This window comes from Diabrotica virgifera, chromosome 5, assembly GCF_917563875.1.
Source record: "Diabrotica virgifera virgifera chromosome 5, PGI_DIABVI_V3a".
Taxonomy (NCBI): domain Eukaryota; kingdom Metazoa; phylum Arthropoda; class Insecta; order Coleoptera; family Chrysomelidae; genus Diabrotica; species Diabrotica virgifera.
This window is the reverse complement of record NC_065447.1, coordinates 139,620,161-139,632,832: the sequence shown is the minus strand read 5'-3', so window position 1 is coordinate 139,632,832 and position 12,672 is coordinate 139,620,161. Positions and strand designations below refer to the sequence as shown.

The 12,672-nt window shown below is 31.8% G+C and overlaps 1 protein-coding gene across 1 annotated transcript in view; it reads right to left on the bottom strand.

Annotated features, from left to right (window-relative positions):
* Positions 1-4,887, bottom strand: part of LOC114333173 (putative uncharacterized protein DDB_G0279653) — a 41,581-nt gene extending 36,694 nt beyond the window's left edge. Inside the window, exon 1 of the mRNA XM_028283024.2 lies at positions 4,490-4,887. Within this exon, the coding sequence (XP_028138825.1) occupies positions 4,490-4,537 (48 nt within the window). The 5' untranslated portion in view covers positions 4,538-4,887. The remainder of the gene's footprint in view (positions 1-4,489) is intronic.
* Positions 4,888-12,672: the final 7,785 nt, after the last annotated feature.

The window sequence follows — 12,672 nt, the reverse complement described above, 5'->3', positions numbered from 1 at the left end:
TAGTGTGCTACTTTTTTTATAAACAAAATGGCGCCGACAAATCGTATTTTTTTCAATTATTTCTCTATAACTCCGAAGATTTTAACTTTACAACAAAAACACCCAAATAAAAATTCACCTCAATTAAATTCTGCATAGAGATATTATGTTTTTCACGATTTGCTCCGACGAAAATTTTCCTCGTAAAATGCAGGTTTTCCTAACAAAAACTTTAATTTTCAAATAAAGTTTTAGGTAAGTAATTATTAATCAATAATTAAATAACTTAGTGACATCAAAGCTTTCTTGGTATAGATTGTAATTCCAGAAGCCGGTGAAAATTAAACGAATATTTTAGCAACAATTCAATTGTTAATTAACAATTTACGATCGCAATAATAACCAAAATAATCATGATACAATGATCAAACTTATAAAGATTATAAAGATGAGATGCTTATTTAATATTTTATCGACAAAATATAAATTTTTCTTTTTTTTGCATAATCTTTAAATTTTGAAAAAAAAAAATAGTTATAATACGCTGGTATTCTTAGTAAAGTACAAAGAAAGGTTATTTACCAGCAATTTTATTGCTGGAATCGAATTATAAGATCCTATATATTATTAATATAGGTATGCAAAGTCCGCAGATAGTGTGCTACTTTTTTTATAAACAAAATGGCGCCGACAAATCTTATTTTTTTCAATTATTGCTCTATAACTCCGAAGATTTTCACTTTACACCAAAAACATTCAAATAAAAATTCACCCCAATTTAATTCTACATAGAAGTACGTTTTTTCCGATTTGCTCCGAGGAAAATTTTCCTCGGAAAATGTGGGTTTTCCCAACAAAATCTCGAATTTTCAAATAAATTTTTTGGACCAGTAATTATTTATCAATAATTATATAGCTTTGTGAAATAAAAGCTTTCTTGGTATAGATTATAAATTCAGAAGCCGGTGAAAACGAAACGAATATTTTAGCAACAATTCAATTGTTAATTAACAATTTACAGTCGCAATAACAACCAAAATAATCATGAGCCATTGATTAAACTTAGAAAGCTTATAAAGGTGTGATGCCTATTTAATATTTTGTCGACAAAATATAAATTTTTCATTTTTTTGCATAATCTTTAAATGTTTAAAAAAAATTGTTATAAAAAAATGAACATTTCTCAGAAATTGTTTATTATATTCTAATTTTATAAAATACTTAAAATGCGTATTTCATAGGTCTTGAAAATGAATGCTTTAAAAAAATTTCCAACCATTTGCAAAAAAGTTATGAAACAGCAAAGTAAATATACGTTTTCTCCGTTGTTTTTAATTTGTTTTAATTGTTTCAAAGCTTAAAAGTGAGTCTATGGTATAATATAATTACTCACAAAGAATATCAAAAATTAGTGCAATGGTTATATTTTAATCAAAGATTAAAAATACTTTTTTTTGTAATTTTTTGCGCAAAAGTAGGCCTGATACAGAGTCGGAGCTTAAATGTTCACTCGAAGCGACTGACACGCAGCATGCATTATTTATAAAAGTGTACGTCTCGCGCGGCCCGTCGTCGCTCCGAGTGAAAATTTTAGTTACAGTGCTGTATTATTCTACTTTCGCGCGTGTAAATTACAAAAAAATATATTTATAATCTTTAATTAAAATATAAGCATTAAACTGATAATCGATATTTTTTTGTAAATAATTAGCTTGTACTTTAAACTCACTTCTACGCTTTGAAAGAATTAAAAAAAATTATAAACACCGTAGAAATCGTATGTTTACTTTGCTGTTTCATAACTTTTTTACAAATAGTTGCAAAAAAGTATTAAAGCATTCATTTTCAAGATATTTGAAATGCGCATTTTAGCTATTTTTTAAAATTACAATATAATAAAAACTTTCTGAGAAACGTTAATTTGTTTATAACTATTTTTTTTAAACATTTAAAGATAAAGCAAAAAAATAAAAAATTTATATTTTGTCGACAAAATGTTAAATAGGCATCTCATCTTTATAAGATTTCAAAGTTTGATCACTGTATCTTAGTTATTTTGGTTATTATTGCGGCCGTAAATTATTAATTAACAATTGAATTGTTGCTAAAATATTCCTTTAATTTTCATCAGCTTCTGGAACTATAATCTAAGCCAAGAAGGCTTTTAAGTCACCAAATTATTTAATTATTGGTAGATAATTACTTATCTAAAACTTTATTTTAAAATTAAAAATTTTGTTGGGAAAATCCGCATTTTCCGAGGAAAATTTTCATCAGAGCAGATCGGGAAAAACACGTCTCTATGCAGAATTTAATCACGGTGAATTTTTATTTGGGTGTTTTTGTTGTAAAATTAAAATCTTCGGAGTTATAGAGCAATAATTGAAAAAAACACGATTTTCGGGCGCCATTTTGTTTATAAAAAAAGTAGCACACTATCTGAGGACTTTGCATACCTATATTATTAATATATAGGATCTTATAATTCGATTCCAGCAATAAAATTGCTGGTAAATAACTTTTCCCAAAAATGGCCTATTCTCCGATAATCAGCCCAGACTAATTATAGAAACTTACTTCAAATACTTTGTGAACGTTATGTTTTATTTTTTTGCATAAAAACGGCACCTCATATGAAAAAAAGGCAAGAAAGATTTTTTGTCGTAAATTTAACGAGGAATTGAAAAAATATTTTTTAATTTGACATATGTCAGTGGCGTACTATTTATTTCTTTAAAAAATTTCAGACTATTACCCATACGCGCGCCAATGAATATAAAATTCTAAGTTGTATGCCAAAAAATGCGCAATAACTATCTCTTGAAACCCACCAAATTTCATTTTCATAGCTCAACCGGTCTTAGAGCAATAAATAAATTGGCAGTTTGAAATAAAAATTTCAACACTGCGTATCTCTAAAACTAAGCATTTGCGGACATATGTTTATAAAGCAAACTGTCATTATTTTGTCATGTAGAATCTTAAAGTTTTTCATACTTATTTACTAACACCCTGTATATCATACTAGTGATGTCATCCATCTGGGCGTGATGACGATACGATTATTTTTTAAATGAGAATTGGGCTCGTGTGCTAGTTCCTTTGAAAGGTTATTCAATTCTCTATTAAGTAATATAAAGAATAACATAATTATATATACAGGGTGTCCAAGAAAACATTTTTTGAATTAAATTGATTGACACAAAAAGAAGAATGCATGTATGTACTTAATTTATTTAATTCAAACTACATTCTACTGTTGTCAGAAAACAGAAAAAATGTTTTTTGATCAATAAACATTGCTTTTCCCTAATTTCAATGTTCAAGCTGCCATTCGTCTGCCTCTTGATAGTTTGAACATTTAATTTAAGCGAAAAACAATGTTTATTTGTGAGATTTTTTTTCTGTTTCTGACAGCAGTATAATGTATTTTAAATGAAATAAAGCACATACATTCTTCTTTTTCTGTCAATTAATTTAATTCAAAATAATTTTTCGTTAACCCCCTGTATAAATATATACATCAATGTTGATATTACTGAATAGAGAATTAAATAAACTTTCAATTGAGCTAGCACACGACACCTCTTCTCATTTAAAAAATCTTTGATTACGTCATCACACCCAGATGGATGACGTCACTAGTAGGTATGATATATATGTCAACAAATCATAATTTAAAAATAAAAATCGACCTGTTTCAGGATTTTCCATTAAAGCCGCTGTATTATGAATTTTTCTATACAATCAAATAATCAAGCATTCCAATATTCTGGAACCCATTCCAATATTTCAGTATATGGAAAATTTTGAAATTGGATTTGCAAGAATAATAATTAAAAAAGAAAGGAATAAATGCAAATAATATGAATAAGAAACAATACCCATTAAACATAAACCTACCAGATGTAATTAGTTATATAGTCAAGAAAGACAACCAAAAATAAAGAAATAATAATTTAAGGCAAAGACAAAAATAAAAAGAAAATAATAAACTGGATTGAACGATGTGGAAGATAATACGTTATTAAAAATAAACTTCAAAAACAGAACAAAAAAGATGAGATTTTAACCGATACCTACATAATTTCTTATAACCAACTTCAGGCAATTAATTGTATGACATCATAGTCGACTGCTACAAATAGTTATTTAAATAATGAAGTTTTTTGCCACCGATACTGTTGTGATTTAAATAAAATAAATTTTGTTAAAATATAAAAAAACGTAAATATTTAACTTTATTTTTAGAATATTGGTCTATTGATACAGTGTATTAATACCCGTAGGTACAACCTTCAATGAGATTTAAAAATACCTCATTTTATATAAAATATTTGCTACGATATAAAAATATTGCGTAACACCAAAGAATTATTTGTATTAAGTGTGAAATTGGTTTATTTATACATAACTTCTTCTAATAAATAAACATTGTTTTTATTTTAAAAACGTTTCAGACATGACCAACGTTTGTGATTCTAAAAAACCTGACCTAACTCTAACTCACCTTGCCGAAAGGAGCGACAGGTATCTTCACCATAACTTTCGAAGCCATTTCTACGATTTTTCCGATTTCCTCACTTAGTTTCCTCGCTACAATCGACAAGGTGCCACTGAACAAAATACAATCTATGAATCACTAAGACAAAAATAAGTCTCCCACTGATTTATTCGTACATTACTATTATTACTAACGACGCAAAAACTGCCAACCACCGGCGAAATTTGTTAGAGTTTCCGGAATATTTTCCGGACAGTTGTAATAAAACACTTTAACTAATTGCCGATGACGTCGTTTATAAAACCACCGTAAATAAATAATTAATTTATTGTTAAATATGAATGATAATGTAAATTTTCACTGGAATTTTCCGGCGATTTTCTTTAGAGCGTTACGGGGGAAGCTACGGTATTGATTGCTTTTATTCTGTGACATGCTCAAAGTGAGCTGATTTGTAGGTACCAAATACGAATAATGAAACGACCCTATGAATGAAGGGATCAGTCTCAGTTTTGTAAAAAGGGGAGGTGGCTCCTTCTGACTCATGGGTTACTCGCATTCAGAATGACGTTTTGTTGATGTATACAGGAGATTGTTAGAGATTATTCTTATTAAAATGTTAAAACATAATGTGTAAAGACAAGTTTGGTAAAAATAAAAGTTATTCCGTAAATATAAAAAAGTTCTAGCCTTTTTTCAATGTTATAATGAATTGATGGAAATGAAAATACTATATAATATATAGGGTGTCCCAAAAGTAGCGGAACGGACGAATATTTTGCGAAATGAACATTTGATCGAAAAACTGAAAAATACGTGTTAATATTTTTCAAAAATCTATTCTAAACACGCAACTTTAACCCCTGGAAGTGGGATTAGGGATAACATTAAAATCTTAAATTGAAACACCCATTTTTTATTACAGATTTGGATTCCTTACGTAAAATAAGCGGATTTCGAATATTTCGATATTTCGGATATTTCAAATTGTGGATGGATGGCGCTATACCTAATCGGTAAAAACGATTTATCGTTATACAATAGGCAAATTATAGAAACGGAGAATTATATCTCGAGAAATACACTTCCAAATGAAAAACCAAAAAAATGTGTTAAATATTTTTCAAAAACCTATCGAACGACACCAAACACCACTCCCCAACTTCACACCCTGGACGTTAGGTGGGGGGGGGGGGGGGGGAATTTTAAAATCTTAAATAGAAACCCCCTTTTTTAAACGCTTTTCTTTAGTTCAATCGTTTGCGTCAAATCTTTAGACGTTAATTTGACTGCCTTTTCTTCAGTGCAAATGAATGAAAATTTGCTGACATTATGCATTCGCGGGAACAATACACAAATAGTCAATAAATTTTTTTTATGTTTATTAATTGTTTAAATAAACGATTCTAAAAGAAAATGCTTAAATTCTCTTGTTTTTTACAATGAAGAAACTTGAAACTTTTACAGATTGCAGCTAATTATATGAACTATACATAATTTTCGAGATGCGTAGAGAGCAGAAAGAATATAGAGATGAAATAAGAGAGCTACGACAGGAGAATATAATTTTTAAGGGAAGAAAACACGAAACTAAAACAGGCAGTTTATCAAATAGAAGAACGGCTTGAAAGTTTAGAAAATCAAAAAAGGCGGAAAAATATAATTATGCATGGTTTGAACATAGATACAAATGGGCCAGATATCCTAAAACATGCAATGAAAAATTTTCTGCAGACAGAATTAGTAGTAAATGTACAAATAGAGAAGGCTTTGAAGTTAGGAGAAAAAGTTTGTTTGGTTGAGCTTGAAAAGGAAGAAGATAAAAGAAAAATCATGCGAAACAAAACCAAATTGAGAAATCGCGAAGAAGGTCTAGTTTACATCAAAGAACGACAAAATTGTACAGAAACGTGTCAGACAAAAAGCGCAAGAACTAAGAAAGGAAGGGAGAAAAGTGAAAGTAGGGTATAAGAAAATATATGCCGATCATGAAATATGGCGCTGGGATGGAATGAACCAAACGTTGGTGGTAGAAACCAAAGCAAAAAACTAAGCAATAGCAATGAAAGGAAACAAATGACGACGAAAAATGCAAAGAAGAGGATTACGAACTATGAAAATAAGACAAATCAAGACAGCAATAAAAAAGAAAAGCCGAAAAATGACAAGATACAGTTTGCAACAGAGATAAAGAAGACGGAAACGACGCAGGCAATGGACAAGGCAATAAGCAAAAATAACAAAAAGAAAACTAAAGTTAACTTGGGTACATGGAATATAAGAGGCACATACGAAACAGGAAAACTCAAAGAATTAATTAGAGAAATTAAAAGATATAATGTAGAAATATTAGCTTTACAAGAGACAAAACAATTGGAGACAGAAATAGTAAAAATAGAAGACGTAGTATTTTTTAAAAGCGAGGGAGAAACCAGAAGGTTAGGAACAGGTTTTATAATACAGCGAAAATGGAAGGAAAGAGTAATGGCATTCCAACCAATATGAGATAGATTATGCACAATAAGATTAAAAGGGGACAAATGAAACATAAGTATAATAAATGTACACGCACCGATTGAAGATGCCACAGAAGAAGAAAAAGATGAATTCTACGAGCAATTGGAAAGAGAATATGATAAATTACCAGGGTTAGACATCAAAATAATAATGGGAGACTGCAACGCCAAAGTCGGAAGAGATAATATATACGAACACATAATAGGGAAATATAGTAAGCATGAGGTGTCGAACGATAATGGCCAAAGAATAATAGGCTTTGCAACAGAAAGGCAAATGGTGATAAGAAGCAGGCCCGGACTGGGCCGCCAGCCCACCCGCCCTCGGGCCGGTGCGCCTTTTGCCTTGGTTAGTATCTATTCATTAAAAAAATTAAACGCTGAAAATTTTTTTTTAACCTTTACACAAAAATGATGCAGCTATCATTCCCCTAAAAAATGTTTTTACTTGCTTCTGATTTCGCCGTTTGGCACCGAAGGCGCACCAGAAACCTACATAATAAAGCCAGTGGGTATAAAAAAATACCAGATATCAGATAATCAAATAGCTTAGATACGATACGCGGCGCCCTCGAAGACCATTTTTACTATTCAGGCGCCTTTCGTAGGTTCAATATCCACTGTTTCAATTGTAATAAATAGCTTAGATGCGACGCGCGGCGCCCTCGAAGACCATTTTTACGATTGGTGCACCTTTAGTGGGTATCAATTTCCACTGTTTATCAAATAACGGATATTTATACCTATGGAAGGCGCCCAAATCGAAAAATGATCTTCGAGGGCCCTGCGCGTCGCATCTAAGCTATTTGATTATCTGATACTTGATACAAAGAGTGTTACATCCCACAATTTGACTAAAATATACAGGTGTGGTTTTAAGTGCTCCAAAACTACATTATACATGCAGGATTGTTGTGTCCCAAACTCCTAAATAATGAAGCCAGTGGGTACAATAAAATAAAACAGGTATCAAATAATCAAATAGCTCAGATGCTACGCGCAGCGCCCTCAAAGACCATTTTACGATTCAGGCGTCTTTCGTAGGGTAAATATCCACTGTTTCTATTAAAGTAGCTTAGATGCGACGCGCGACGAACTCGAAGACTATTTTTATGATTCGTGCGCCTTTCGTGGGTATCAATTTCCGCTGTTTCTATTATAAAAAATAGCTTAATGCAACGAGCGGTGCCCTTGAAGACCATTTTTACGATTGGGGCACCTTTCGTAGGTATCAATTTCCGCTTTTTATCAATTAACTGATATTTATACGCGAAAGCACTACGCATCGCATCTAAGCTATTTGGTTATCTGATACCTGATCTCTCGATCAACTCCTTCACATCCTCGCATATCGGACCAATCAACCCAAGGGCATCCACAAAAGCTTCCTGATTTCAAAATCTTTTTAGACCGCTACCTTTATCTTTCCGTTTCTTCCTTTTGCTCGTTAGTTCAAAACACATACTTATGCGATCATTTTTATCTCTCCTTCACTAAGATTTTCGGGGAAGAACTCGTCGAAATCCATCTGTGTGGACACTCGTACCGTCTCCCTAGTCGTTTTTTTCCTCACCGGTTTTCTACACTATTCTATTTTGTTTCTTAATGCTGCCGACGGCGACTTGTCTGAAAGTAACCTCCATGTCTTTTGTGACTCTCTTAAGGTTTTGTACCTCATTCTTGACCTCGACTTTAATGTTTGTATGGTCGGACATTAGTTTCACTACATTTTTTTTAACGCTGGTAAGTTTCTCCATTGCTCTTACCATGGCCTTTATGTCCGAGCTCCCTCCTTCTCTCTAAGTCTCTAGGTGTTTTCTCCCCAAGTGAGGAGCTCCTTTGCAAGGTTGTCTCCTCTGGAAGATCAGTCTTGATCAGGTCGCTACCCCTGACTGGAGATCTTCCAACAGATCTTCTTCCAAAGATCATAGTATCCTCCTTCATCTTTCCTCTTCGCTGAGTACTTTCCCTTTGTTCCTTTTACTACAATGAACACCTTACCATCTCATTTATAGCTTGTTCCAGCTGCACCATCACTGGTGACTCGCTCCATTATCCCTTCGTTTTGTTGTTTCCATTTTTCCTGCATGATTAAATACTTATCCATATAGTTCCTACGAGTAGGGGCGAATTATACTGTCTGGCGAGGCAGTGCGCCCTTGCCAACGCTAAGGCTTGAATTACAAAGGAGTTTCACCAGTTTTCCGAGGGCTCCGTTTGCGACCGTCTGACGTTCACCACTTAGGTACGGATCGCCTGACACCGTGTGTGGTTGCGGATTTTTTATCGAGGTTTACTCTTATGCTATCTGGAATTTAGTAAAAAATTTGAAAAAATTCAAAAGTTGATTTCTATTGATCACAAATCATCATGATTTCTGTTAAATGTTTTTGAACCAATAGATTCTTTTGTAGTAGCAAGTGAAAATTACTCACACTTTTCGAAAATTGTTTTTTGAGTCTTCAAAGAGTATCAAAGAGTGTAGCAGAGTAAAACGGATACTGGGGAACTGAAGCTATATTTTTGCGGATTGTTAATATAAATAGTAAATTATTTTATGGATTTAAATTAAAATTAGTAATATTGATTTATTTTACACGCATTAGGATTTCAAAAAGTTTGATGTCAAATCTTAAGAGGGAGGTCTGGGGCCATTGTTTAGATATTAGGTTGGCGCCTTTTTTATAATTTGGGCTGGCGCCTTTTTATAATTTGGGTTGGCGCCTTTTTTATGAGCCAGTCCGGCCCTGATAAGAAGCACACAATTACGCTGAAAAGATATATAAAGGAACGTGGATTTCCCCTGATAAAAAGACAGTAAATCAGATAGACCATATTTTAATAGAGAAGAAACATGCAAACAATGCAATAAATGTAAAGAGCATGAGAGGGGCTGTAACTCTGACCACTACTTGGTGAGAGCAGAATAAAAAATCGAGCATAACATAAAGAAAAGCAATAAAACAAAAGAAAAAATTGGAAAACAATTCAACATAGGACTACTAAAAGATAACAACACACAGAAGAAGTATGAACATGGAATAACCAACAGACTAATCAGGGAACAAGAAACGTCAAACCCAGACAAGCAATGGGAAAATATCAAAGAAGCAATCTTGAACACAAGTAAAGCAATCCTAGCGAAAACCAAAAGAAGACAAAACAAAAGATTGGTATGATGAAGAATGTCAAGAAGTAGCAGAAGCAATAAGAAAGGTAAGACTCAAAAATCTCACAAATGACGAAGAAAGCACTAGAGAAGAATACAGAGAATTGAGAAAAATCATGAAAAGAAAATGTAGAAGCAAAAAGAGAAAATACAACGAGAACAAACTGAAAGAAATAGAAGAAAAATTTCAAAAAAAAAGAAATAAGATCATTCTACCAGGAAGCAAAAAAATGGAAAGAGGATATCAAAAAAACAACCCATATATGACAAACCATGAAATTGAAGATGATCAGATAGCAATAGAAATATTCACAGAACAAGAAATAAAGAAAAAAATAAAGAGCTTGAAAAATAACAAAAGCCCAGGAATAACAGAAATATCGGCCGAAATGATAAAATCAGGATGGAAAAGATTACAGAGAGAGATATATGACCTGATAAAAAGAATATGGGAAGTAGAAAAAATGCCAGAAGAGTGGACCATAGCAAGGATATTCCCTATACATAAAAAATGTGATAGAATGCTATGCGAAAACTACAGAGGCATCGCACTATTAGAAATAGTTTACAAAATCTTGGCACAAAGTATAAGAAAAAGGCTAAGTCAATATTCGGAAAAAATACTGGGAGAATACCAGGCAGGTTTTAGAAACAACAGATCAACGACTGACCAAATATTTGCCTTAAAAGAAATACAGACTACCTGTTACGATCATAAAACAGTACTATATGCTTTGTTCATAGACTTTAAGCAGGCTTACGACACAGTAAATAGACAGCAGATGTACGAACTGATGAAAGAATTGGGGATACCAAGTAAAATTGTCAGGATGATAAAGATGACGATGGAAAACACAACAAACCAAATAGCTTGGAAAGGGTATACATCCAAAAAGTTTGAAACCAAGGAAGGATTACGACAAGGAGACCCACTATCAACAACGGCATTCAATCTAACATTGGAAGGAATAATCAGGAAAAGCAGAATAAACATGGAAGAAACGACATTTAAAAAGGGCCACCAATGCATAGCATTTGCAGATGATCTGACGCTATTAGCAACAAGCAAAAAATAAATACAAAAGTTGTTGTTGTTTGTTTGGGTTTATATGACTGCGGACACTAAATCCATTCGCCAATTTTACTATTTTTTATTTTATTAGTCATTTTTTCGTATCTTATCCTAAAACTAATACTAATATAATAAACAATTCTACTAATAAATAATTATTTTTGTATTTTTTTTTAATAATTTTATATATATATATATATATATATATATATATATATATATATATATATATATATATATATATATATTTATTAATTTTTTTCCAAATGATGTTCTCAGAGTTCCACAGCAAAAACTGCAACATTCTTCTTTAGCCCTCTACTTCATTCGAAAGCTATTTTACTATGGACTGTCCAAGTTCGTCATTCATTTTTATCTACATATTTTTTTTATATTTTTTTAATTATTATATTTTTTTTTCTATTTTTTTATATATCTTTTTTTATATTTTTTCTTTCTTTTTTTTTATTATTTTTTTATTTTTTTTTTATTTTTTTTTATTTTTTTTTTTATTTTTATTTTATTATTTTTTTTTATATTTCTTTTCTTTTTTTTTTCTTTTCTTTTCTTTTTCTTTTAACATATAACAATTTACAAGAAATACTTACTCTATATTTTACAATTACAATTTAAGCTTAATATCTAAAATATGTTTATACAATAGTCGGTATACCAACTCATTATTTTCTAATGTTAATAAATAATTTAAATTAATGGGATGGTGGACATCAGTCAAAGAATACAGTGAATTTAAAAACATATTAACTTTATTAGAGATAAGAGAACAGGTCAAAATTTTGTGTTGTAGATTGCCCAACTGTCCACAAATACATTGTGGACTATCAGCTATATTAATTTTAAATAAATATGATGGAGTAAGACAGTGGTCAAATCTCATTCTGCATATGGTTCTTATCATATCTTTTGTCGACTCCATTTTAGAAAACCAAGGTTTATCCGTTATAATGGAAAACATAATAACAGAAGCCAAAAAATTCGGACTTAAAATAAATGAAGAAAAGACAAAGTATATGATAATGGGAGAGATCTCTGGAAGAAAACCAAACAAGAGGGAATTGAAATTGCAATTAAAAGGAAAAGATGGAATTGGCTGAGGCTGGGACACACCCTGAGGAAGGACAACGCAGATATAACAAAGAAAGCTCTAAAATGGACAGTAGCAGGACGAAGAAAGCAAGGACGATCCGCAACGACCCGGAGAAGAACAATTGAAGCTGATTACCAAGGTATGAGAAAGAGCTGGGGAGAGGTAGCAGCTATGGCCAGAGACAGAGTCCAATGGAGAAGCTTCGTGGATGCCCTATGCTCCTTTACGAAGTAACAGGAAATAATATAGAGTCGGAAAAATGAAAGAATACCCATGAACGAACATATAAAACAGGCTGTATTTTCCTGTCATCGTGTCACAAAG